The sequence below is a fragment of the Petromyzon marinus genome, chromosome 56 (assembly GCF_048934315.1).
Source record: "Petromyzon marinus isolate PM22_M1 ecotype Great Lakes invasive population chromosome 56, UKy_Petmar_22M1.pri1.0, whole genome shotgun sequence".
NCBI lineage: Eukaryota > Metazoa > Chordata > Hyperoartia > Petromyzontiformes > Petromyzontidae > Petromyzon > Petromyzon marinus.
Genome location: NC_133722.1, coordinates 7,061,815 through 7,089,075, shown reverse-complemented (window position 1 = coordinate 7,089,075; position 27,261 = coordinate 7,061,815). Strand labels below are relative to the sequence as shown.

The window sequence follows — 27,261 nt, the reverse complement described above, 5'->3', positions numbered from 1 at the left end:
CAGTTGTGGAAATTCCACATTCCCATGGCGAGAGTAAATAGGCAAACCACGGTGCTGTAATTTGGACTTGGAACGCACACGCTGGTTTCTGCAAGTCATTCACATTGAAAGATATCATTGTTGTCGATCTGTATATGTGCTTTATAATGATTTGTGTATTCCCAGAAGTTTGACTATATCTCAAGGCTGCAGTCGGGAAACAGTGGCTCCAACAGCAGCTTTGTGAGCTCCAACACCAAAAGTGAAAATAATTAAAAGGCCAGCACTTGTCTGTGGTGAGCAGGGACAACTCCTCGACCTTAGCTGTCCAGATTCGAGCCCTACCACGAAAAAACGAAAAAACAACTGTCCAACCAGCATCTAGCACTAACCCTAGCCCAAGCAAAGTAGTCAACCAGCACTTGTCTGTGGTGAGCAGGGACAACTCCTCGACCTTAGCTGTCCAGATTCGAGCCCTACCACGAAAAAACAACTGTCCAACCAGCCTCTAGCGCTAACCCTAGCCCTAGCAAAGTAGCCAACCAGCCTCGAGCACCAACCCTACCCCGAGCCCGAGCAAAGTAGTCAATCACCTCTAGCACTAACCCTAGCCCTAGCAAAGTAGCCAACCAGTCTCTAGCAGTAACCCTACCTCTAGCTCTAGCAAAGTAGCCAACCAGCCTCTAGCACTAACCCTAGCCCTAGCCCAAGCAAAGTAGTCAACCAGCCCCTAGCACTAACCTTAGCCCTAGCAAAGTAGCCAACCAGCCTCTAGCACTAGCCCTAGCAAAGTAGCCAACCAGCCTCTAGCACTAACCCTACCCCTAGCTCTAGCAAAGTAGCCAAGCAGCCTCTAGCCCTAGCCCTAGCAAAGTAGCCAACCAGTCTCTAGCACTAACCCTACCTCTAGCTCTAGCAAAGTAGCCAACCAGCCTCGAGCACCAACCCTACCCCGAGCCCGAGCAAAGTAGTCAATCACCTCTAGCACTAACCCTAGCCCTAGCAAAGTAGCCAACCAGTCTCTAGCACTAACCCTACCTCTAGCTCTAGCAAAGTAGCCAACCAGCCTCTAGCACTAACCCTAGCCCTAGCTCTAGCAAAGTAGCCAACCAGCCTCTAGCACTAACCCTAGCCCTAGCCCAAGCAAAGTAGTCAACCAGCCCCTAGCACTAACCTTAGCCCTAGCAAAGTAGCCAACCAGCCTCTAGCCCTACCCCTAGCCCTAGCAAAGTAGCCAACCAGCCTCTAGCACTAACCCTACCCCTAGCTCTAGCAAAGTAGCCAACCAGCCTCTAGCACTAACCCTACCCCTAGCTCTAGCAAACTAGCCAACCAGCCTCTAGCGCTAGCCCTAGCAAAGTAGCCAACCAGCCTCTAGCACTAACCCTACCCCTAGCTCTAGCAAAGTAGCCAACCAGCCTCTAGCACTAACCCTACCCCTAGCTCTAGCAAACTAGCCAACCAGCCTCTAGCGCTAGCCCTAGCAAAGTAGCCAACCAGCCTCTAGCACTAACCCTACCCCTAGCTCTAGCAAAGTAGCCAACCGGCCTCTAGCCCTAGCCCTAGCAAAGTAGCCAACCAGCCTCTAGCACTAACCCTACCCCTAGCTCTAGCAAACTAGCCAACCAGCCTCTAGCACTAACCCTACCCCTAGCTCTAGCAAAGTAGCCAACCGGCCTCTAGCCCTAGCCCTAGCAAAGTAGCCAACCAGCCTCTAGCACTAACCCTACCCCGAGCCCTAGCAAAGTAGCCAACCAGCCTCTAGCCCTACCCCTCTAGCCCTAGCAAAGTAGCCAACCAGCCTTTAGCACTAGCCATAGCAAAGTAGCCAACCAGCCACTAGCACTAACCCTACCCCTAGCAAAGTAGCCAACCAGCCTCGAGCACTACCCCTAGCCCTATAGCAAAGTATCCAAACAGCCACTAGCACTAGCCCTAGCAAAGTAGCCAACCAGCCTCTAGCCCTAGCCCTAGCAAAGTAGCCAACCAGCCCCTAGCACTAACCCTAACCCTAGCAAAGTAGCCGACCAGTCTCTAGCACTAACCCTACCCCTAGCAAAGTAGCCAACCAGCCCCTAGCACTAACCCTAGCCCTAGCCCAAGCAAAGTAGTCAACCAGCCTCTAGCACTAACCCTACCCCTAGCAAAAAAACCCCTCAATATTTCAAGAGCCGCAATGCATTCCTTAAAGAGCCACCGCATGTGGCTCCAGAGCTGCAGTTTGCCAACCCCTGCACTAGTTCTACCCCTAACCCTAGCAAGCCAGCCAACCAACCGATAGGACCAATCTCACCCCTAACGAGCCGACCAGCTCCTAGTTCTTTCCCTGACCATAGCTTCAGTTTCAGTTTTCATTTATTTGGTATAGCCCTGTGAGCCATTCGGCTCTTGAATCGGGTGCCACCACAACAAATAAAAAACAAAAACATGAACAAGAAAACATCTTAACAGAAAAATCCAGGAAAAAACTGCAAAGTCTTGCAGGAAAAAGCACCATATACCAACGCTGTGCAAAAATCCTAGTGGGATGCAAGTCAAACACTTGCCACCATCCTTCAAAACCATTGGTGAAAAATAACAAAGTTTTTGTTTACATTATAATCTAATGTTTATGCAAGAGCTGGGAGCTTATGGGACCCCGGGGTCCCACCATAAGGTTCTAATATTCAAGTGTGTACTACTCTTTCTATCTCTGCCTACTCTATTTATCCCCATTTCCTTTCCTTACAATTGCTTCTTAATTGTTTCCTATAGAGGTCCCTTTTTGTCTTAATATGTTTATGTCGGTCATATGGATGCAGTATAACCTGGTGCTATTCTTTGCTGTATTTGTTTTGAAAATATAAATGAAATTTAAAGTGTATACCCCTCTCTTGCTGCTTCCACATCACGTCTTGGCACAAAAAGAGGCCTCCTCCTCACATCTCTTCTGGTACCCAACGTCATGTTTGTCTGAATCATTTCTTTAAAGCTGACGTGGTACGAGAAGCGCCCAGCAAAAATACTCAAACCTCCTTTTTTGTCCTTTTCATAGGCCTTCTCCAGATTTCCTGATGAAACTTCAGATTTAGCCTTTTCATTTGTGGTGGCCTGTGATCCATATGTGATCCATTTCCCCACATCTTCTTGCCAGTACCATATCCGTTTTGTGGTAAGCAGGAAGTTGTCCGGTTTGGTGACCCCATTTGCCGTGGAAAGGCGTCGCACTGCATTGTTGTCCATAGTCATTCTTACTAAATCAACAGAATTCCAGCTGACATTGATAGGGTCACAGTACCGCTGTGCAATCGTCTCCATGTCGGGTGTGTCTTCCCATATGCGAGCTAATTTGTCCCTCTTCTGCTGTCGATATGGTAGCTTTGCATGGCTTTTAAGGCAACGCTCTTTAAACTGGCACTCAGAAAGGAGGTGATATAGACAGATCTCTTCTAGATTTGAAGCTTTCGTGACTGCAAGGATTCATACTTTTTTTTTTCGGTAAAGTCACGTAGGTAAAATGAAATAGAAGAATTAAATCACGACGTTTCGGAGGCAACACAAGCTTCTGTCTTCAGGTGGAACAGTCACAGCAGAATATCTGTGTCAAGTGCACAGTTCTGAGACGACTTGGATTATATATAGGTCGGGGGGGGGGGGCAGAAAGGGATGTGGGTTGGTGGGAGGACTGAGTTAAGCCGCCTTTTGTTAAACTGCACCAAAAGCGGGTAAACAACCCTTTTGGGTTGTTCTCTGATACCAAAGTTATCTGCAAACCTCCCGGTTATCACCAAAGATTTGTCCATGAGGCCATGCAGATATACAAACATAGACACAACTTCAACCGAGAGGATGGTTTCAAATTGAGCAACCACTGGAAAGATGTTATAAATCAAGTCAAACGTTAGCTGCCTTTTAATTGTACAGCCATTTCCACTTCTCAGTGGTTGTATGTCAAACTTTAGCTACCTTATAATTTTACAGCCATTTTCGTAGTTTCCATTTTAGGTTTTAAAAAAATTGGTCTGTACTTGATGTCTTGCATCGCCTCCCCCCAGAAAAAACCCCGCCGCCAGAAAACCAAAAGGGTTGTTTACCCGCTTTTGTGCGGTATAGATCTCTTCTTCATTGTCATTCTCCATTTCAGTGTCAACATCACTCATATGCTTAAGAGTGCCCACTGGAGGTGTGTAACCTGTTGCACCAGGTTGCTGCTTATCTGTGCTGAGCGGTACCGGACGAACCACATGGCTTGGGGGTTGAGATATTCCTCTCCCTCCGTCTCTTCCTCTTCCCCTGGTTGGATCTTTTAAATGGCACTCAGAAAGGAGGTGATGATAAGACATCGTTTTCTTATTTTCCATTACAGTATCACCATCACTCCCATGTGAAGCAATACCCATTGAAAGTGAGTAACCTGTTGCACCAGCTTGCTGATCATCCATGCTGAGCGGTACCGGACGAGCCATATGGCTCGGGGGTTGAGATCTTCCTCTACCTCCGTCTCTTCCTCCTCTGCCCCTGGTTGGGTCTTTTAAATGGCACTCAGAAAGGAGGTGAAATAGAGATATATTGTCCTCCTTGACATTCTTTATTGCAGTATAACCATCACTGCCATGCTTAGGAGTGCCCGCTGAAGGTGAGTAACCTGTTGCACCAGCTTGCTGCTTATCTGTGCTGGGCAGTTCTGGACAAACCACGTGGCTTGGGGGTTGTGACCTTTCTCTACCTCTCCCTCTGCCTCTTCCACTGCCTCTGCCTCTTCCTCTGCCACTGGTTGGGTCTATGTCAAAACTGTAGGGTTTGACAGAACTGAAGGGTTTGTCACTCAAATTGTCCAATTTCGCATTTACATAAGTGGAACTGCTCCTTGTGGCAATGTGAATTTGCTCCTTCTTCCAGAGTAGTTTCAGCACCTCGTCATTACGGTAGGCAGTAAGCAAGAACTTATTCAGCAATATTTGAATCTTTCGATCGTTCAAGTTATGATTGTGTCGGCAATTGTCCCCAAATTTACAATTGCCTAAAACAAACTGTTTGCACAGGTTGCAGCCTTGTACATTCCTCGTTAAATTCGCACTCATTACCTCCCGAAACCTTGTAGGTATTTGCACATCTGAGGGAGGAGGGCAGGGTCATTTGGTAAGAGCAGCTTTTGAATATTGGCAAATGGAAGCCCCTCCACTTTGTGTTTCATAACACAAGTCACGATTGTGTTCATCCCTGAAATCATGTGAAAATTTGCATCGAGGCCCGAACTTGCAGTTGCCCAGCACGTAGGAGCGGCACATGCTGCCCAGCACGTAGGAGCGGCACATGCTGCCCAGCACGTAGGAGCGGCACATGCTGCCCAGCACGTAGGAGCGGCACATGTGCAGCTTCTGGCAAAGCTGTCCCCTTCGGGGCAGCCGGGTGGATCCCGGTACTTGGCGCAAAGGCACAGCGTAGTCACGGCCAGCACCGTGGAGTTGGACCTCATCCCGGGCGCTTCGATCCCGTTGCCCTCGACGAATGCGAACAGGTCGGGCTTTTCGCGCAGCACCTTGCAGAAGCTGCACCAGCTGCATGTCCAGCGCTAAGGGGTGCATCTCACTGCCATTGTCGTGCAGGATGCTCAGCGCTCTCTCGAATGGCTTCCCGCCGCCGCTGGACATCTCTTCTCGACAACGACGACGACGATGACTGTGTTATTGAAAGACGCCCAGCCGTCGAGCAGCGACGTCCGGAAAACTTAACTTTAAAACCAGCCAGTCAACAAATAGGACTAATGTTACCCCTAACGAGCCAACCAGATCCTAGTACTAACCCTAGCAAACTATCCAATCAACCGATAGGACTAACCTTACCCCTAATGAGCCAACCAACCTCTAGCACTAACCCTGGCAAACTATCCAATGAACCGATAGGACTAACCTTACCCCTAATGAGCCAACCAGCCTCTAGTACTAACCCTAGAAAACTATCCAATCAACCGATAGGACTAACCTTACACCTAATGAGCCAATCAGCCTCTAGCACTAACCCTAGCAAACTATCCAATCAACCGATAGGACAAACCTTACCCCTAATGAGCCAACCAGCCTCTAGTACTAACCCTAGAAAACTATCCAATCAACCGATAGGACTAACCTTACCCCTAATGAGCCAACCAGCCTCTAGCACTAACCCTAGCAAACTATCCAATCAACCGATAGGACAAACCTTACCCCTAATGAGCCAACCAGCCTCTAGCACTAACCCTAGCAAACTATCCAATCAACCAATAGGACTAACCTTACCCCTAATGAGCCAGCCAGCCTCTAGCACTAACCCTAGCAAACTATCCAATCAACCGATAGGACTAACCTTACCCCTAATTAGCCAACCAGCCTCTAGCACTAAGCCTGGCAAACTATCCAATCAACCGATAGGACTAACCTTACCCCTAATGAGCCAACCAGCCTCTAGCACTAAGCCTGGCAAACTATCCACTCAACCGATAGGACTAACCTTACCCCTAATGAACCAACCAGCCTCTAGCACTAACCCTGGCAAACTATCCAACCAACCTATAGGACAAACCTTACCCCTAATGAGCCAACCAGCCTCTAGCACTAAGCCTGGCAAACTATCCAACCAACTGATAGGACTAACCTTACCCCTAATGAGCCAACCAGCCTCTAGCACTAAGCCTGGCAAACTATCCAACCAACCGATAGGAATAACCTTACCCCTAATGAGCCAACCAGCCTCTAGCACTAAGCCTGGCAAACTATCCAACCAACCTATAGGACAAACCTTACACCTAAACGAGCTCACCAGCTCCTAGCAGTCCCACGAACATGAACAAACCAGACGTCCAGCCACGAGCACTGTCCCCTACCCCTTGACCTTAGCCCGAACACTCGCCCCACATCTTGACAATATAATTTAACTCTTTAAAACGTCATTGCTCCGATTTCACGTTTCACTTTCCCCAGCGCTCTCCTCTTTGCACGATGGACGCAGCGGCGGGACCGTGGGGCGCACAAATCCAGCGATTGGAAACCAAAAACTTTTTAATTTCTATTATTTGGGTCTTTCGGTAAAGTCACGTAGATAGAAAAAAATAATAATAACAATAACACTAAGTTTCGATCGCAGCACAAGCAATCGTCATCAGGTGAGAAATATTGCGGGGGAGCTGCTGAGAATATAATTATTTTATGATTATTATTTTTTTACTATCTACGTGACTTTATCGAAAGACCCAAAGAGTATGAATTTCCTGCAGTCACGAAAGCTTTAAGTCAAGATATAACTTGTTTTTTTGTTATAATGACAAGAATAACATGCCGTTCAAGTACCCGTGGGAGGCTAAAGCTTCCACCCCTCCTCACGGTGGCCCCTCTCGTGCGTGTCGCTCGTAGCGTCCCCGGATGGGGTGGTGGGGCAGAGGGTTATGCCCAGGTCTTTCCTGTTGCCGAAAAAGAAGAAAAAGACGACAATGGAAAATAATTCTTAGCACATAGCGATACGCATGCAATAGAACACAACTTATCTTTTGAATCCTCGAATAGCAATCCATCATCTGATGCATATTGCTGATATAAAGTTAATTGCAGTCGGTCTAATTCACTTCCTATCCCATGAGGGCACGTTTGATAATATTACCATAATAACAATGTGCCGGAATTGCACAGTAAAGAATTGGTCAGCTCAATCAGATTGAGCCTTGTGGGGTACAGGGCAGCAGTGTGGAGAGCTGAATCGCTGAGCGGGATATGGTTTGCATAAAATATATTTTGGTGAACGAAAAAAAAAAACTTCCCTTGATTTTGTGTTTGTTTGGCCAATCATCAATGTAAATTAAAAAAAAATGCAAAACTGAGGGGAATTTGAAACAAAAACTTTTTTAAAGCAATCAATCCCAGACATTTCAGCTCTGGGGGACGAGAGCTTCACGTGGCATTTCGTCCGCATAGAGTTGGAGTTTTTGTTTATTTGTTGCATCGCGTTTTAATTGTACAGAGTGTGTGTGTGTGTGTTTTTTTTAGGTTTTCTTACTCTGCTAGAAGTCACAGCGATCACGATGGCGAGGTGAATCGCGGAGTGGGAGACCGTTTGCATAAAATATATTTTGGTGAACGAACAAAAATGTCCCTTCATTTGTTGTTTGTCCAATCATCAACGTAAAATAGCAAATTCAAAACTGCGGGGTAATTTTAAAAAAAAAAAACACTTTTCTTTTTAAAGCAATCAATCCCAGACATTTCAGTCAGAGCTCTGGGGGACGAGAGCTTCATGTGGTATTTTGTCCTGCATGAAGTTGGAGATTTTGTTTGTTAGTCGCATCGCGTTTTAATTTTACGGAGTGTGGTTTGTGAGGTTTTCTTACTCTGCTAGAAATCACAGCGGTCACGACGGCATTGCTGTATTACTGAAGACACGATCGTCGGATTTGTTTAATTCGTTCCCAAAAGTTCAGTTTGGTCAATGACCCCGCCAAGGAATTGGTCTCTCGCGAAGTCGGTGGGTTACATCACCATCCGGCTGACACGCAACTCCATCACGGCCGTAGGAACGTGGAAAGTTTAGCGTTGGCTCGAGGCCGCCAAAACGTATCCCTCGTATCGCGCCGATTTTAACTTGGCATCGCAGCCCCATTACGCGTGGCTCCCCCCGCCAACTCAAACGGCCTTGGGGCAAGGGGCAAACTTAAATGCCGTACTTTCAGTGGCTTTTAGAGACCTTTTTTTTTTTAAATCAGTCAAACATCCGTGTCTAATGACATGACAAGCCGCTTCCAGCTACGGGCTTTGCCCAACAGTAATGAGCTCGACGATGACATCCAGCCGTAAACAGTAGTCGCCTCGGGGCAAATGTTTACGGATGTAATGGACTTGTAAGGCATTGTAGCGCGGTGGCGGAGTCCTCTATACCAAACGAGAACCTGCACGTGTGGCGTTGTCTTTCTTACCCGTAATCCAAGATCGCATTGCACTGAACATGAACGGGGTGATTGGTCATCTGCTGTTTAAGGTCATTAAAGTTTCATTCGTCTCTCCGTAATTTGATGTTACAATTATTTACCTTTAGGGGGCCGTCCATAAATGACGTCACGCGATTTTGGACGATTGTTTTACCCCCTCCCTCTCTCTCTCGTCACACGCCATCACAAAAAGTCAGACCCCCCCCCCAAATATGACGTCACAAAGCTCTGCCCCCCCCCCAAATTTTTTTTATATAAAACATGCTTCAAATCGCTTTAAACTATTGTCATTGTAGTGCGTATTTAATGTGGCGCTGCACTCTGATGTTGAAGGAGAAAACATTTATTAAAAAGTATATTTAATTAAGTAGAACGTGTTGTCTATATTTATTTAAAGTTGGGCATTTTGATGTGACGTCACATTTCTCACCCCCCCCCCCCTCCTCGTCACACCTCGTCACAAATGTCTGACCCCCCCCCATGTGCGTGACGTCATTTATGGACGGCCCCTTAAACATGTGGGTTTTTTCACGTAATGTTCAACATTCTGACCATGATCGATGTGCTTTTTGTCCGTGTTTGGACCACGTATTCCTCGAGAAATGATTGTGTTACCCCGTGTCTCCCATAAATTAGCTCAGTTTGAACGGGCTCTCGGCCGGGTTTACATTTCGGCTGTCCGTATAACGTGAGCGATACATCCACGTACTCTCAGACGTAAATAACTCTAAAATAAGACGCCTTTTCCACCTGAGGTGTTTTAGGCAACTTGCCACTTCTCTCTCTGCTACTTGAACACAATTACAGTGGATTATCGACAATTATCCGGTGGCTTCAGGGGGGTGTCGGATTTATTTTTTTAAAAAACCGTCAGATAATAACTAAATCATTATTTTAAATAGCTAATTTTTTTTGCAAATTCTTGATTGACATGCGTTTTAGGTTTTGTGCGTGTGTTTTTGCGTTTAAAATGTGTTTACTCGATAAAATTGGCATAAATAAACATACAAATAGACCAATAAAAAATAATGTCAAAAGTTACCGTGTGTACTATACGGTACATACCACTCCAGTCTCGACGACTTCTGCATGGGGTGATGCAGGCAGGACTACTACGCTCTTCTAGATTTGAAGCTTTCGTGACTGCAAGGATCCATACTCTTTGGTTCTATTCGGTAATGTGACGTAGGTAAAAATAAAATAACAAAAAATCACGACGTTTCGGCCACAACACAAGTGGCCTTCATCAGGTGAAGGGACTGGACTGTCCAACGTTGTCCTCTGGACAGTCCAGTCCCTTCACCTGATGAAGGCCACTTGTGTTGTGGCCGAAACGTCGTGATTTTTTGTTATTTTATTTTTACCTACGTGACTTTACCGAATAGAACCAAAGAGCACTACGTTCTTGTTTCAACAACAACTTGTGTTTGACGATTGCGGCCTGCATGGTGCAGCCTTTTGGGGCCAGGGGGGGGGTCGGGTCAGACATTTGTGACGATGTGTGACGAGGGCGGTGGGGGGGGGGTTTGAGAAATGTGACGTCACATCAAAATGCGCAACTTTAAATAAATATAGACAACACGTTCTACTTAAATTTTGATTTAAAGCTTTCGTGACTGCAGGGATTCATATTCTTGGTTCTTTCGGTAAAGGTCACCACGTAGAAGGGAAACAATAAGATAATAAATAATATTGTTTTAGATTTTTTATTATTTTATTGTTTCCCTTCTACGTGACTTTACAGAAAGAACCAAGAATACGTTCTACTTAATTTAATATACTTTTTAATAATTTTTTTCTCCTACAACAGGAGAGTGCATCGCCACATTAAATACGCACTACAATGACAATAGTTTAAAGCGATTTGAAGCATATTTAAAAAGAAATTGCGGGGGGGGGGGCAGAGCTTTGTGACGTCATATTTGAGGGGGGGTCTGACTTTTTGTGACGTCGTGTGACAAAGGGGGGGGGGGGTCAAAAATCATCCAAAGTCGCGTGACGTCATTTATGGACGGGCCCTTAACGCCGGTGTTCCAGCGAACGCCAAAAACACCACGCAACTTTTTGCCGGATCGCACTGTGTATAGTTCCATGACTGCGGTCATTAGTCATGAAAAATGTATACAGTTGCAGGAACTTTTCACTGTTTAAACTGTTGCGCGTAGTGTATAATGTGCCGTAATTTGACACTGAAATCAAGCATAACTGCTTTTTTGGTGTGTGTGTGTGTCACGTACGTGGTGCCGATCGCCGGTCTGGGTTACAGCTTTTTGGAGCGGTTTCGCCGGATCGGCCCGGTACCGCCGGATAAAGTTGGAAGCAGCTGGATAATCGCGCGGTGCCGGATAATGAATCGATGGTCAACTGTACTTCTTTTGACTACACTCTAGCGAACTGGATTACAGACACAAATCTTGACCACTTCTACAGCCGGTCTACAAGTTCAACATTCCTGGCACGACCTTTGAGACAGCCCTCCGAGCTGAAGGGGTTTTCTCCAGGTACGCCGGTTTCTCAACACAGTGCGGTTGTGGCAATGCAACTCAAAAGTACAGTATGAGGCGTAAGGTAAACCACCGCATTCTAAAAACTAAAATATAAGGCCCGGTGAGCTATATAGCTTCTAGATTTGAAGCTTTCGTGACTGCAAGGATCCATACTCTTTGGTTCTATTCGGTAAAGTCACGTAGGTAAAAAATAAAACAACAACAAAATCACGATGCTTCGGCCACAACACAAGTGGCCTTCATCAGGTGAAGGGACCGGACTGTCCAGAGGACAGCGTTGGAGTCAAAACAGCCAAGCCCAGGTCGCGTCCTTTAAGCTGTCTGGGAGGAAACATATATAGCTCTTTTTCAGAAGCGACCTGGGTATCGCGTATGATAGCTCAACGAAGTAACTCATCGCGCGGAATATTTCTAGCAGCCAAATACTCTTAAGCAGCACGTTGATTCTAAATGTGGAGGGGGAAAAAAAAAACCGCAGGACCCAGGGAAAAACCCACACCACCGCGGGGAGAGAGAGACGCGCGAACTCCAAATGTGCGGAAGCAGGGGTCAGGGTCGGGATCGGGATCGAACTCACGACCTCCTGCATACCAGGCGAGGCAGAAAACATCTCGCCAACCGCGTTCCTTCAACGGAGAGGGTGCGGCAAAACCCCACACAGTCTCTCCTGAAGCCCTCTCGTCGTGGCCAGCAGCAGACCTGACATTGGCATTTTCGCTCCTTGTCATACTGACAAGAATAGGAACAGTAGATTAACCGGCAAAACCGTTGCAATCGACTATTTGTTCCTTTTGATTTAAAGCTTTCGTGACTGCAGGGATTCATATTCTTGGTTCTTTCGGTAAAGTCACAAAGAAAGGCAAACAATAAAATAATAAAAATATAAAAACAATACAATTCTCACGACGTTTCGACTGCAACACAAGCAATCGTCATCAGGTGTGAAAACCAAATGATTGCTTGTGTTGCAGTTAAAACGTCGTGAGAATTTTATTGTTTCATATTTTTCTTATTTTATTGTTTCCCTTCTACGTGACTTTACCGAAAGAACCAATCATATTTATTCCTTATTTAAACATTGCGTAAACGCGGCATGAAATTGTCTGAAAAAAGAAACCACGAGGCATACACCAAGAGCCTAAACCAGCTTCAGATAAAGAATTTTACTCTCAACTCCCCATCTTCAGGGCCATGTATCCTGCCTCCTACTGAAGGTGGGAAACCCCCCCCCCGCCCCCCCCCGCCAGGGCAAACCACGCCCAGCTCGCCTTGCCTGATGATGCCGATGACAGCAGAAAGCCATGCCGCGAAACCACCCGTCCAGCGGCACACGCATACCTGTCAACCCATACGGTTTACCCAGTTTTCTTGTGCAGGGAAATTGATACTCCTTGTTTTTTTTCGGTAAAGTCACGTAGTTATAAATAAAATAAAATCGCGACGTTTCGATCGCAACACAAAGCGGTCGTCCTTTTTTTTGTTTGCCTGATGACGACCGCTTTGTGTTGCGATCGAAACGTCGCGATTTTATTTATTGATTATTTATACCCACGTGATGACTTTACCGAAAGAACCAAAGAGCATGGATTCCCGCAGTCACAAAAGCTTCAAATCAAGAAGAAATTGAGTTTGTAGGTCCATACGGCGTACAGCCGTTTCAACACGGCAAATAAATAAATTCATATTTTTGTCGTTTTGTTTGTGTTTCTCCCTTGTGATGGGAATTTGTAGGATGAACGTTGAGATTTATAAGGGCACGGGGTGACTAATAAGGTCTGAATTGGGTCTATAATAAGATAGGGCACTGATAAGGGGGTTGACAGGTTTGTACACGTGGGAACAGAAGTGAGCCTCTTTTCTAAAAAAAAAATGTTTTTTTAAAGGCTTCTTTCCCAACTATTTGCCCGTTCAGTCGAGCAATCAAGCCGACGCGACACTAACCTGTTCCGAATCGTCGAGGCGGCAATCGGCTGAGTGACCAACAACCTCTTTAAATCATCGGTGAACCCCCACAACTCTCAGGTTGCGAACGGCACTGCAGCTGAAGCTTGAAAACAATTCTTGAAGCCCAGTTGGGGGGGACTTGGATTTTTTTGGCCCCGTGTCGAACGCAGCAGTGATTTTAATTTTCCAGACGATGGCGCCGTTCACCGAATGTGACAAACGATGGCCTGCGTACGCCGATGGGCATACCGTGTCAAGCCATCACGGTTTAAACCCCTTATTCTTTGTGCAGGGAAATTTGGAGGATTTCTGGTCCACACGGCGTGCAGCCGTCTCAATACGGGCAACACAAATCACATTTGTTTTGTCTATTTTATTTGTGTTTCTCGCTTGTGATGGGGTTTTTGCTGGATGAACTTTGAGTTTCTACATCGTTAGACCTCCTTTGCCAACACCAAAATGTAACAATAATAGGGTTTTCCCCCTTTTTTCTGGCAACAAAACTGAAACCTTTTTTTTCACAAGGATTCATGTTGCTGCATTAACCACAATACCTGCAGTCGAAATGCAAACAAAAAAACATACTATGATAATATATGCATTGTCATCTGGTCGAGCACCAATTGGGTCGAGGCTCAAAAGAAAGCCGTCCCTTGGTGTGGACCAATCAGTTTCAAGGACAATGCATCATATATTATCATAGTATGTATTTTGTTTGCAATTTGACTGCAGGTATTGTGGTTAATGCAGACATGCATCCTTGTAAAAAAAAGGTTTCAGTTTTGTTGCCAGAAAAAAGGGGAAAAACCCTATTATTAAACTTTGAGATTTATAAGGCGCACGGGGTGACCAGTAAGGTCTGACTTGTTCTGTAATAAGATAGGGCACTGATAAGGGGTTGACAGATATGTAATAGTGTAGTGTATAGTAATGTAGTGTATAGTAATGTAGTGTATAGTGACTTTATAGGATGAACGTTGAGATTTATAAGGGGCACAAGGTGACAATTAAGGTCTGAGTTGGTCTGTAATAAGGGGCCGTCCATAAATGACGTCACGCACCTACGGAGGGGGGGGGGGGTCAGATTTTTGTGACGATGTGTGACGAGGGGGGGGGGGGGGGTGAGAAATGTGACGTCACTTAAAAATGCGCAACTTTAAATAAATATAGAATTGTTATAACAACACCAATTGTTTTAATAACACTCCTACAACATCAGAGTGCAGCGCCACATTAAACACGCACTACAATGACAATCGTTTAAAGCGATTTGAAGCATGTTTTAATTTCAAAATGGAAATGTGTTTTTTTCGGGGGGGGGGGGGGCAGAGCTTTGTGACGTCACATTTGAGGGGGGGGGGTCTGACTTTTTGTGACGCCGTGTGACGAGAGGGGGGGTCAAACATCGTCCAAAATTGCGTGACGTCATTTATGGACGGCCCCAAAAGGGGTTTACAGGTATTCGACGATGATGATGATGAGCGAGCCAGCATGATTTTGCCTTGACAAAGCGTGACGAGGATGCTTTGATAAATAATGAGCGTGAAGAGGTTTGCCTTGCTAATAATTGGCGCGATGAGGTTGTCTGTGGAACTGATGTGCAAGGCGAGACTCTTAGTCTGAGTGTGATGAGGCAGGGTTCTAACGAGGTGACCTGCGCGGTAATTCGTGTTGACGAAGGCTTGTCGTACATTTGGCGTCGTTTAACGCGACGAGGTTTGTAATTTTGTCCACTGACTTGCGTAACGAGGTTGCCTCGTTCGCGTTGCGCAGTGTGACGAGGTGCCTTCTTCATAAGATGCGTGGCACGACTTGGCTTGCGTAATTAACGCTGTGACGAGGTAATTCTTCGTCTAATTAACTCTGTGACGAGGTAATCTCTTGTCCGGTTAACATTGTGACGAGGTAATTTTTTGTCTAATTAACTCTGTGACGAGGTAATCCCTTGCACGTTTGTCTAATTAACTCTGTGACGAGGTAATCTCTTGTCCGGTTAACACCGTGACGAGGTAATTTTTGTCTAATTAACACTGTGACGAGGTAATCTCTTGCACGTTTGTCTAATTAACGATGTGATGAGGTAATCTTTAGTCCAATTAACTCTGTGACGAGATAATCTTTAGTCCAATAAACACTGTGACGAGGTAATCTTTAGTCCAATTAACTATGTGACGAGGTAATCTCTTGCACATTTGTCTAATTAACACTGTGACGAGGTAATCTTTAGTCAAATTAACTCTTTGACGAGGTAATCTCTTGTCTGGTTAACACTGTGACGAGGTAATCTTTAGTCCAATTAACTATGTGACGAGGTAATCTTTAGTCCAATTAACAGTGTGATGAGGTAATCTCTGTTCCAGTTAACACTGTGACGAGGTAATCTCTTGCCCATTTATCTAATTCACGCTGTAACGAGGTTGTCTCCCGGGCAATTAACGCTGTGACGAGGTACTTTTTGTCTAATTAACACTGTGACGAGGTAATCTCTTGTCGAGTTAACACTGTGACGAGGTAATCTTTTGCCCGGTCCGTCTAATTAACTCTGTGACGAGGTAAGTTGTAGTTGCATATATATTTTTTAAAGTCCTAACCACCGTGCACCTCTTTTACGTAGCATCTGTGCAAAACAAAGAGCTTCAGAGCTCATCGGATTCCTCCTTTAGTCTTGAATATCGATTCTGATTTTGCTGCTGTGGTAGTTAGCCATCATGCATGTACAGTTTGCATATTGAACTTCTTTCGCACCGTATGTAGCCAACAAACTATGGGTCTCTCTGTTTGAGTCTATGGGTCTCTGTGTGAGTCTATGGGTCTCTGTGGGAGTCTATGGGTCTCTGTGTGAGTCTATGGGTCTCTGTGTGAGTCTATGGGTCTCTCTGTGAGTCTATGGGTCTCTATGCGAGTCTGTGGGTCTCAGTGCGAATCTATGGGTCTCTGTGTGAGTCTGTGGGTCTCTACGTGAGTCTGCGGGTGTCTGTGAGTCTGCAGGTCTCTGTGTGAGTCTATGTGTCTCTGTGTGAGTCTATGGGTCTCTGTGTGAGTCTATGGGTCTCTGTGTGAGTCTATGGGTCTATGTGTGAGTCTACGGGTCTCTGTGCGAGTCTGTGGGTCTCTGTGTGAGTCTGCGGGTGTCTGTGAGTCTCCGGGTCTCTGTGTGAGTCTATGGGTCTCTGTGCGAATCTATAGGTCTCTGTGTGAGTTTGTGGGTCTCTGTGTGAGTCTGCGGGTGTCTGTGAGTCTGCAGGTCTCTGTGTGAGTCTATGGGTCTCTGTGTGAGTCTATGGGTCTCTGTGTGAGTCTATTGGTGGCTGGGTCAGTCTACAGGTCTGCGTGAGTCTATGGGTCTTTGTGTGAGTCTATGGGTCTTTGTGTGAGCCTATGGGTCTCTGTGTGAGTCTATGTGTCTCTGTGTGAGTCTATGGGTCTCTGTGTGAGTCTATAGGTCTCTGTGTGAGTCTGTGGTTCTCTGTGTGAGTCTATGAGTCTCTGTGTGAGTCTGCGTGTCTCTGTGTGAGTTTATGGATCTCTGTGTGAGTCTATGTGTCTCTGTGTGAGTCTATAGGTCTCTGTGTGAGTCTATGTGTCTCTGTGTGAGTCTATGGGTTTCTGTGTGAGTCTATGTGTCTCTGCGTGAGTCAACGTGTCTCTGTGTGAGTCTATGGGTCTCTGTATAAGTCTATGGGTCTCAGTGTGAGTCTATGATCTCTGTGTGAGTCTATGGGTCTCTGTGTGAGTCTATGAGTCTCTGTGTGCGTCTGCGTGTCTGTGTGAGTTTATGGATCTCTGTGTGAGTCTATGTGTCTCTGTGTGAGTCTATAGGTCTCTGTGTGAGTCTATGGGTCTCTGTGTGAGTCTATGTGTCTCTGTGTGAGTCTATGTGTCTCTGTGTGAGTCTGTGTCTCTGTGTGAGTCTATGGGTCTCTGTGTGAGTCTGCGTGTCTCTGTGTGAGTTTTTAGGGGTCTCTGTGTGAGTCTATGTGTCTCTGTGTGAGTCTATGTGTCTCTGCGTGAGTCTATGTGTCTCTGTGTGAGTCTATGGTTCTCTGTGTGAGTCTATGGGGCTCTGTGTGAGTCTATGGGGCTCTGTGTGAGTCTACGTGTCTCTGTGTGAGTCTATGTGGCTCTGCGTGAGTCTATGTGTCTCTGTGCGAGTCTATGACTCTCTGTGTGAGTCTATGGGTCTCTGTGTGAGTCTATGTGTCTCTGTGTGAATCTATGGGTCTCTGTGTGAGTCTATGGGTCTCTGTGTGAGTCTATGGGTCTCTGTGTCTCTGTGTGAGTCTATGGGTCTCTGCGTGAGTCTATGACTCTCTGTGTGAGTCTATGTGTCTCTGCGTGAGTCTGTTTCTCTGTGTGAGAATATGTGTCTCTGTGTGAGTCTATGTGTCTCTGTGTGAGTCTATGTGTCTCTGTGTGAGTCTATGGGTCTCTGTGTGAGTCTATGGGTCTCTGCGTGAGTCTATGACTCTCTGTGTGAGTCTATGGGTCTCTGCGTGAGTCTGTGTCTCTGTGTGAGTCTATGTGTCTCTGTGTGAGTCTGTGTCTCTGTGTGAGTCTATGTGTCTCTGTGTGTGTCTCTGTGTGAGTCTATGTGTCTCTGTGTGAGTCTATGTGTCTCTGTGTGAGTCTATGTGTCTCTGTGTGAGTCTATGTGTCTCTGTGTGAGTCTATGGGTCTCTGTGTAAGTCTATGAGTCTCTGTGTGAGTCTACGTGTCTCTGTGTGAGTCTATGGGTCTCTGTGTGAGTCTATGTGTCTCTGTGTGAGTCTATGTGTCTCTGTGTGAGTCTGTGTCTCTGTGTGAGTCTATGGGTCTCTGCGTGAGTCTATGTGTCTCCGCGTGAGTCTACGTGTCTCTGTGTGAGTCTATGGGTCTCTGTGTAAGTCTATGGGTCTCTGTGTGAGTCTATGTGTCTCTATGTGAGTCTATGTGTCTCTGTGTGAGTCTTTGGGTCTCTGTGTAAGTCTATGGGTCTCTGTGTGAGTCTATGGGTCTCTAAGTATGAGTCAATTGTGTCTCTGTGTCTCTGCGTGAGTCTATGGGTGTATGTTAAACTTCTTTCGCACCGTACGTAGCCAAACCGTGCTAAATCGGAGAGGTGCGGTGGTGGCAAGGACAACGAGCTGACACACAACACAACAACGGGCAGTTCCAGTAGCAGCAGGAGTCTCTTTAATTCGCGTGGTGGTGATGATGATGCTGCTGCTGCTAACGAGGTGGTGACGAGGTAGGAGGTGGGGGGAGTTGCTGGCTGTGGGGGGATGCGAACCTCCTGTTTGGTGACGCAAATCCGCCCGGGTTCACCACCCACCCCCTAAGCCTTGGTTGGGTTCGCTCCTCCCCCCTAAATCACCGCCACCACCATCATCATCATCACTTCTACTCGTCTCCCACCTCGTCCTAGCCCCGTGTCGTGTGAAATGTCTGGGCCCTGAGCTACCCTCCTACTCCTCCTCCTCTTCATCCTCCTCTTCTTCTTCCATCATCCTCGTGGTGGTTGTTGTTGGTGGTGTTGGTGTTAAAGAGACATGGGTCTCGTTTCTGCCGTGCAACAACAACAGCTGATGCTGCTGCTGCTTATGCTGCTGTTGAAAGGTGCGATTCTTGTACATTATACCACTGTGTGTAACACTACTACTCGATATTATAATAAGAATAATAATGATGATGATGCTGGCAATGTTTAACGTGGGACTATAGGCGTTGATAACATGCAAACGTCTGATCTGGTTTAACACAGACAACTGCATTGACTGATGTACAGTACACCTCACTAACACGTGTGTGTGTGTGGTTCACTTACAGTACATGCATGATGTGACTACACACTGATGGCTTGTTACGGACAAGTTAGTAACTTAACAAGTTAGTAACTTAACAAGTTAGTAATTCGTGTGTTTGGTGAAAACGGTACACCTCACTTAACACGTGCGTGGTTCACTTAGCACAGTACAGTAGTGATGTCACTAAATGTTGATGACTTGTTACTAACAAGTTAGTAACTTAGGTTAGTAACTTAACAAGTTAGTAACTCATGTGTTTGGTTAACACACGCATCGTACACCTCATCCAGTGATGTACAGTACACATTTACACATTTTTTTATCAACACATTAAAGTGAACACATTACCCCAAGACTCTACTTGTAACCCAACTAATAAACACGGCAACTGATTTAATAACTTGCACATTAATAACTCCTTAACACAGTAACTAATTGATAAATGCAATCAACATTCTAAATCGATGTTCAGCATATAATTAACGCCTTAGTTATGCAATGATGAACACACTCATTCTATAAACAAACACATGAATAACACGTTAGAACTCATGAAATTACGAACACAAACTCAGCAATACTTAGTTGCACATTAATAACGTACAGCAATGAGAATAATATGACGGCGTATGTACATATTGATGAAGTAAATGTACACTATAATAACTTTTACACACACTATTGGTTGACTTACGGTTAAGTAATAAACACGTTAATACCCTATCACAAAGGTTTATTGTTATTTGGAATTGCTCGCTCCCCTCCCGCCTAAGGAATGTGGAATTTCCGTCGCCGGCTCAACGGGATATGAGCACTAACCCCATGCTCGATTGAGCAGGAAGCTACTGTGACTTCCGAAAAGCATGGAGGTTAACAGTAAACACGTGGGCCAGGGTTGGGCGAAATGTTAACTACCTCGCCTGGTATACAGGAGGTCGTGGGTTCGATCCCGACCCTGACGCCCGCTGCTGCTGTATATTTGGAGTTTGCGTGTCTCTCTCTCATCATCATCATCATCACGGTGGCTATGAGATGTTAACTACCTCGCCTTTTATACAGGAGGTCGTGGGTTCGATCCCGACCCTGATGACGCCTGCTGCTGTATATTTGGAGTTTGCGTGTCTCTCTCTCATCATCACGGTGGCTAGGAGATGTTAACTACCTTGCCTCGTATACAGGAGGTCGTGGGTTCCATCCCGACCCTGACGCCTGCTGATGTATATTTGGAGTTTGCGTGTCTCTCTCTCATCATCATCATCACGGTGGCTATGAGATGTTAACTACCTCGCCTGGTGTGCAGGAAGTCGTGGGTTCCATCCCGACCCTGATGACGCCTGCTGCTGTATATTTGGAGTTTGTGTGTGTCTCTCTCTCATCATCATCATCACGGTGGCTAGGAGATGTTAACTACCTCGCGTGGTATACAGGAGGTCGTGGGTTCCATCCCGACCCTGACGCCTGCTGCTGTATATTTGGAGTTTGCGTGTCTCTCTCCGTGGTGAGATGTTAACTACCTCGCCCGGTATGCAGGGAGTCGTGGGTTCGATCCCGACCCTGACGCCTGCTGCTGCTGCTGTATATTTGGAGTTTGCGGTGTCTCTCTCTCATCATCATCATCATCACGGTGGCTATGAGATGTTAACTACCTCGCCCGATGTGCTGGAAGTCGTGGGTTCCATCCCGACTCTGACGCCTGCTGCTGTATATTTGGAGTTTGCGTGTCTCTCTCTCTCATCATCATCATCACGATGGCTAGGAGATGTTAACTACCTCGCCTGGTATGCAGGAAGTCGTGGGTTCGATCCCGACCCTGACGCCTGCTGCTGCTGTATATTTGGAGTTTGTGTGTGTCTCTCTCTCATCATCATCACGGTGGCTAGGAGATGTTAACTACCTCGCCTGGTATACAGGAGGTCGTGGGTTCGATCCCGAGCCTGACGCCCGCTGCTGCTGCTGTATATTTGGAGTTTGCGTGTCTCTCTCTCATCATCATCACGGTGGCTATGAGATGTTAACTACCTCACCTGGTATACAGGAGGTCGTGGGTTCGATCCCGAGCCTGACGCCTGCTGCTGCTGCTGTATATTTGGAGTTTGCGTGTCTCTCTCTCTCTCATCATCATCACGGTGGCTATGAGATGTTAACTACCTCGCCCGGTGTGCAGGAAGTCGTGGGTTCCATCCCGAGCCTGACGCCTGGGTCTGTAGCAGCGCTCGTTTGTGACATCAGCAGTGTGACGATTCTGATTTTTTTCCCCCCCTCCGATCCGTGCACCGGTGCCTCCTGTCGCATTGGAGATTCGAGCATTTGTCCTTTGTGCGTGCGTTTGTTTGCGCGCGTCCGCCTTTCGTCCCGTTTCTGGTGTTGTAACTTCCTGTGTTTTGGGGTTTTATTTATAGTCGCGTGCAATATCGACTGCAAAAAAAAGGAAGTTAGGAATGAGACAGGACATCTTTGGCAGCAAAACGAGCAGACTTGTCTGGGTACACGACCACTGTGAAAGATGGAGCGATGAGAGGATGTCACGAAACCAGGAGTCGGATGCATTGTGTTTTCTTGAAGGACCACGAGGGTTCTTGACAGTATTGGAGGGAGCCTGTGTTCCCTGTTCATTGAACAATGGGATAGACCACAGTTTGTGATGGTGATGAACATCAACACATGTCTCTGTGTGTGTCTTTGCAGATGGGGCACAAGCGGTTGAGTGGAATCCGTGTGTGTTTGGAGGGTCCGATTCATGCCAGGAATGTCTGCTATTGCACCCGGATTGTGGCTGGTGCCAACACGAAGTGAGATTTGAAGTTTTCGCGACTGCAGGGATCCATACTCTTTGGTTCTTTCGGTAAAGTCACGTGGGTAGAAAATGAAATAAATTAAATCACGTGACGTTTCGGGCGCAACACACAAGCGTCCGTCATCAGGTGGGACAACCACAGCAGGAAACAATTGCTCAAGTGGGCAAAAGTGCTGCTGGCTCCTCCCCCCCCCCATCTCTTACCGATATAGCCTCTTGTTAAAGCAGCCCCCTTTTGCCCACTTGAGCAATTGTTTCTTGCTGTGGTTGTCCCACCTGATTACGGACGCTTGTGTGTGCGCCCGAAACGTCGTGATTGAATTTATTTTGTTTTATTTCATACCTACGTGACTTTACCGAAAGAACCAGAGTATGAAGTGAGCAGCGAAAGTGTTTTTTTTTTTACACGCGTATCGCCCCCTACTGGCAAACGAATAGACATGCTGCGTATACCTCCTGCTGTACAGGGACAGCTGCCACTAGGGGCCCCTTGGCTAGACTGCAGCAGAGCATTGGAATGGTTGAGATGAGATTTTTTATGGAAGGCGCTCGGAGTTTCTGAGGCACGTAACCCTTTTACGTTCCGAGACGTCTGCAAGTTGCAGGGTGGGTGTCCCGTTCACCGCTGAATCTCAGAACGCGCAGGCGATAAGCGTTAATTTGATTAAGAGAGGCGTAGTAGTGCCGCTGCTTTCAAAGGCATTGTACTCACCGCAGAGAACTGTGGCGACACGACCGCTGCTCTCTACCGTAGCTGGCGGCAAACTGTGCCACACGCCGTCCCGTATGGCCCGTTACTTCCGATTCATCGTTCTGTCCCGTCAGGCGCCAAAGTTGGGGTGTGAAGAGCCCAAGAACTTCGGTCAATCAAACCCCTTTTCAACCGAAACTCTCCTTTCCCTTCTCGCGCAGGAGTTCAGGGGCAGCCCAGCGGGAGGCCTGTCGCGCTGTGACCTGGTTCACCGCCTCCTGCAGGCCGGCTGCCCCGCCGAGCAGGTCGAGGCTCCCAGAAGCCAGTGGTCGATCACCAAGGATAGGCCGCTGAGCGAGAAGTTGGACACTGCGGCGGCTGGTGGTGGCGGCGGCGGCTTAGCGGCTGTGGTGCAGCAGTCGCCGCAAGCCGTGACTCTGAATTTGCGGCCCGGTGAGTCACGGTCTGATGAGAGGTTGGGGCGGGGAAGAGGTGAAATAATTACACCAGGGCCCCATGTTCGGTGCTTTGGGGGCCTCTACATAAAATACAAAGCATTTGATTTTATATTTCATGCCGAGTGATGGGGGGGGGCTCCCACACGTTATGTTCCGTGGCCCTAAATTTCCCTCCCAAGGGCCTGGTCTTATCCCTGATGGTGTTGGATGGTTGTGGACGTCCCAGCTCTGCCGCACCATGCTCATTAAGAATCTTATTCCACCAGCTGCTGTCTATCTGTCCACGTGCTATGTGGTTGGAGTACAGCTGGCAATGGGAAGACTGGGCATTCAAAATTCAGTTGGTGGTTGACTCGGCTATTCAGCCTTCTAGAGTTGATCAAATGAGTACTGCTTTGTGGGAAGTTATGAATAATCGGGGTGTGGGTTTCTACATCTGTCACAAGGATGTAATTTCCACCACTTGCTAAGTGCAGTAAACAGCCAGTGGGCATCTCCCTATGTTCACCAGTGTGGGAAATCGCTTGGTGCATTGTGCATGTGTGCAGTGTTTAGAAAGATTATTGTTTACAAGCGTAAAATAAAGTAGACATATCACTTTGTTGAAAAGTAGTCAAACGATGACTCAAAGATCTTTTTTTTTTTATTTAAAACGTTGTGGATGTCTCTTTGCGACGTGTAAACATATTCTGCGTGTCCAGACACCCACGATATCCAGAGTGGCTGCTTCCCCTCTGCTCTAAACACTCGTCTGTGATTCCGCGACTTCACCAACAAAAGTAGTAAAATGAATAGCCAAAGGTGTAATTTTTATTTTGATTTAAGGCTTTCGTGACTGCAGGGATTCATATTCTTGGTTCTTTCGGTAAAGTCACGTAGAAGGGAAACAATAAAAGAATAAAAATATAAAACAAAATTCTCACGAGGTTTCGACTGCAACACAAGCAATCATCATCAGGTGTGAAAACCACAACAATAAATTTTGAAAAATTGTGGTTTTCACACCTGATGATGATTGCTTGTGTTGCAGTCGAAACGTCGTCGTGAGAATTTTATTGTTTTATATTTTTATTATTTTATTGTTTCCCTTCTACGTGACTTTACCGAAAGAACCAAGAATATAACGTGTGATTTTTACTTAAACATTTTGTTGGTGTTTCTTTGCGACGTTTAGACGCGCATTGGCCGTTTGGGCACCCGCGATACCCAGAGCGGCTGCGTTTCCCCCTCTGCTCTAAACACTCGTCTGTGATCCCGCGACCTCACCGACTAGGGGACCCCGTGAGCTTTGAAGTTCGGGTTCGCCAGGTGGAAGACTACCCGGTGGACATCTACTACATGATGGACCTGTCTCTGTCCATGCACGACGACCTGGCCACCATGCAGCTGCTCGGCTCGCGCTTGGCGGCGGAGATGGCGGGACTCACCAGCAACCTGCGTCTGGGCTTTGGCTCGTTTGTTGACAAACCGGCCTCTCCCTACGCCTTCTCGGCGCCGGCGTACCTTCACAATCCTTGCGCCGGGTGAGAAGCCGCAAGCGCGCGCGCGCACGCACGCACGCACTCCCGCAAGCAGGTGCGTATGCACGCACTCCCGCAAGCAGGTGCGCACGCACGCACTCCCGCAAGCAGGTGCGTATGCACGCACTCCCGCAAGCAGGTGCGTATGCACGCACTCCCGCAAGCAGGTGCGTATGCACGCACTCCCGCAAGCAGGTGCGTATGCACGCACTCCCGCAAGCAGGTGCGTATGCACGCACTCCCGCAAGCAGGTGCGTATGCACGCACTCCCGCAAGCAGGTGCGTATGCACGCACTCCCGCAAGCAGGTGCGTATGCACGCACTCCCGCAAGCAGGTGCGCACGCACGCACTCCCGCAAGCAGGTGCGTACGCACGCACTCCCGCAAGCAGGTGCGTACGCACGCACTCCCGCAAGCAGGTGCGTATGCACGCACTCCCGCAAGCAGGTGCGTATGCACGCACGGACGCACGTGCGTGCATACGCACCTCTCGGTCGACACGGAACACGAAGGATGAAACAGGATGCCCATTCCGGCCAGACCTGCTTCACGGTGCGTGAATTGGTGCAAAGGCTCATGATGTTGACCTCTCTTATCGATTTGTTTAAAACAAAAAAAAAATTTTCACGTGGTGGGATTTGAGCGAAGGGTTTGTGCTGGTCCGACCGGTGGCTCGACGTGGTATGGTGGAGTGGGCCACGATATGCCAATATAGCATGATACATCATACGGTGTAACGTTCACAGCGTATCGTCCGTTTCGCTGAGCGCCATTGTATAAATGTATAGCTGTTACCTGTTGGTTTAGTGCCGAGCCACAAACAATGACTGCGCAATACATCAATTGGTCCTGCACTTAAATGGCCCAAAGTTGCCCTCCAGTAGTCCCGAGTGGATACTTTGTCTCATGACGTCATCCCAGCAGCGCAATCGGCATCAAACTTGGGAATTTTTTTAAAGCAAAACGAGGCCCACGTAGCCACGTTATTTTCCGTGCGCTTCTCACTTCGTTTGAGTGACAGGTGGCACCCGCCCCCCCCGCCCCCGCCCCCGCCCCATGCTCTCACCGAGCAGGTACAAGCGCTTCCCGCAGTGCGTGCCGTCGTTCGGATTCCGCCACCTGCTATCGCTCACCGACGAGGTGGACCGCTTCAACGAGGAGGTGAAGCGTCTCAACGTCTCCCGCAACAAGGACGCTCCGGAGGGTGGCTTCGATGCCATCATGCAGGCCGCGGTGTGCGGGGTGCGTTGCGCCTCAGTGCGGTTACACACACACGCACGCACACACACGCACGCACACACACGCACACACGCGCACACACACGCACACACACGCGCACACACGCGCACACACGCACACACACGCACACACACGCACACACACGCACACACACGCACGCACGTCTCGTGCGGTGTTGTCTTGGTGTGGTCTGGGACGCTTTTGTTGGTGATAAATCCGACTTCTGTGAATAATTAATTTAGTGTTTAATTATATTTTTGCATCCTGCTTACCTTTTTCTCTGTTTTGCACTCCCGCCGTGCACACGGAGCATAATACATGCATCATTCCCATTGAGTTTAACACGTAGCAGGCTTTCGCGACCAATATTATTCATAATAAAGGTTTTTGGGTTAGATCGCGTTATTTATAAATGTGTCGTAACCCTCCACCACCCGACACGGCCAATCAGTAAAAATTGTGTCACGTTGACAAAAGACAAAATAGTTCACTACTTTAGCCCACCGGTGTGTTGAAGAGTGAATCCACAGCATTTACAGTTTGTGGATTCACATTTAAATGTTGTGGATTCACTCTTCAACACACCGGTGGGCTAAAGTAGTGAACTATTTCTCTTTTGTAAACGTGACACATTTTTTGCTGATTGGCCGTGTCGGGTGGTGGAGGGTTTACGACACATTTATAAATAACGCGATCTAACCCAAAAACCTTTATTATGAATCATTTCCCATTGATTTACATTTTACTCTCAGCCAGAAGCCCCACTAATGCATCGGGGCCAACTTCTCCTCCTCGTGCCATGCGCCTGTGGCTCTTTGTGTGAGTCTGTGCGTCTCTATGCGACGTCTGTCGATCTCTAACCCCCATAGCTCTTCAAATTATGTCTTCTTTGTCTCTTCTCAATGCGTACCAAATTCCGATTTAAAGCTTTCGTGACTGCAAGGATTCATCTTCTTTGGTTCTTTCGGTAAAGTCACGTAGAATGAGAATAAAATAATAAAATAACACAATTGAAGCTCTGTCGTCCCGACAGTTCTGTACCTTTCACCTGAAGACGGCCGCTTGCGTTGTGGCCGAAACGTCGTGAGAATTTTATTGTGTTATTTTATTATTTGATTCTCATTCTACGTGACTTTACCGAAAGAACCAAAGAAGACGTACCAATACCATCAAAGTTTAGTCTCCCTAACCTCCCCGAGCTGTATAATGTTCTGGGAGCTCAGTGCAGCTTCATAACTTTTATTTTATCGCAGTACGGTGAAATGCGTTTAAAATGAGGCATAGATATTATACGCTGACCTCGATGCGATTCGATGAATTGTCGCAATTCAGGGTTCCGATTTGTACCGTCTTGGCTTGCTTCTTCTGCCTCCTCTGTTCCATCCTGTTTTGCTCTCATTCTTTTCAGTAGCCAACAGGC

The 27,261-nt window shown here is 47.2% G+C and overlaps 2 protein-coding genes across 2 annotated transcripts in view; one reads left to right on the top strand and one right to left on the bottom strand.

Annotated features, from left to right (window-relative positions):
- Nucleotides 1-2,475: 2,475 nt before the first annotated feature.
- Nucleotides 2,476-5,609, bottom strand: LOC142905640 (zinc finger CCCH-type antiviral protein 1-like). Its single transcript, XM_076052423.1, has 4 exons — nucleotides 5,498-5,609; nucleotides 5,201-5,380; nucleotides 4,373-4,476; nucleotides 2,476-3,435 (listed from the first exon to the last, which is right to left on the bottom strand). Exons 1-4 carry the CDS (start codon nucleotides 5,607-5,609, stop codon nucleotides 2,833-2,835), a joined length of 999 nt encoding a protein of 332 aa, XP_075908538.1. The 3' UTR covers nucleotides 2,476-2,832.
- A 13,001-nt stretch (nucleotides 5,610-18,610) lies between these two features.
- The window catches only part of LOC116954810 (integrin beta-3-like), a 44,623-nt gene continuing 35,972 nt past the window's right edge, over nucleotides 18,611-27,261 (top strand). The window contains exons 1-5 of the mRNA XM_032975641.2: nucleotides 18,611-18,951; nucleotides 21,825-21,928; nucleotides 22,846-23,077; nucleotides 24,356-24,605; nucleotides 25,676-25,844. Coding sequence (XP_032831532.1) covers nucleotides 18,885-18,951; nucleotides 21,825-21,928; nucleotides 22,846-23,077; nucleotides 24,356-24,605; nucleotides 25,676-25,844 — 822 coding nt within the window. The 5' untranslated portion in view covers nucleotides 18,611-18,884. The remainder of the gene's footprint in view (nucleotides 18,952-21,824; nucleotides 21,929-22,845; nucleotides 23,078-24,355; nucleotides 24,606-25,675; nucleotides 25,845-27,261) is intronic.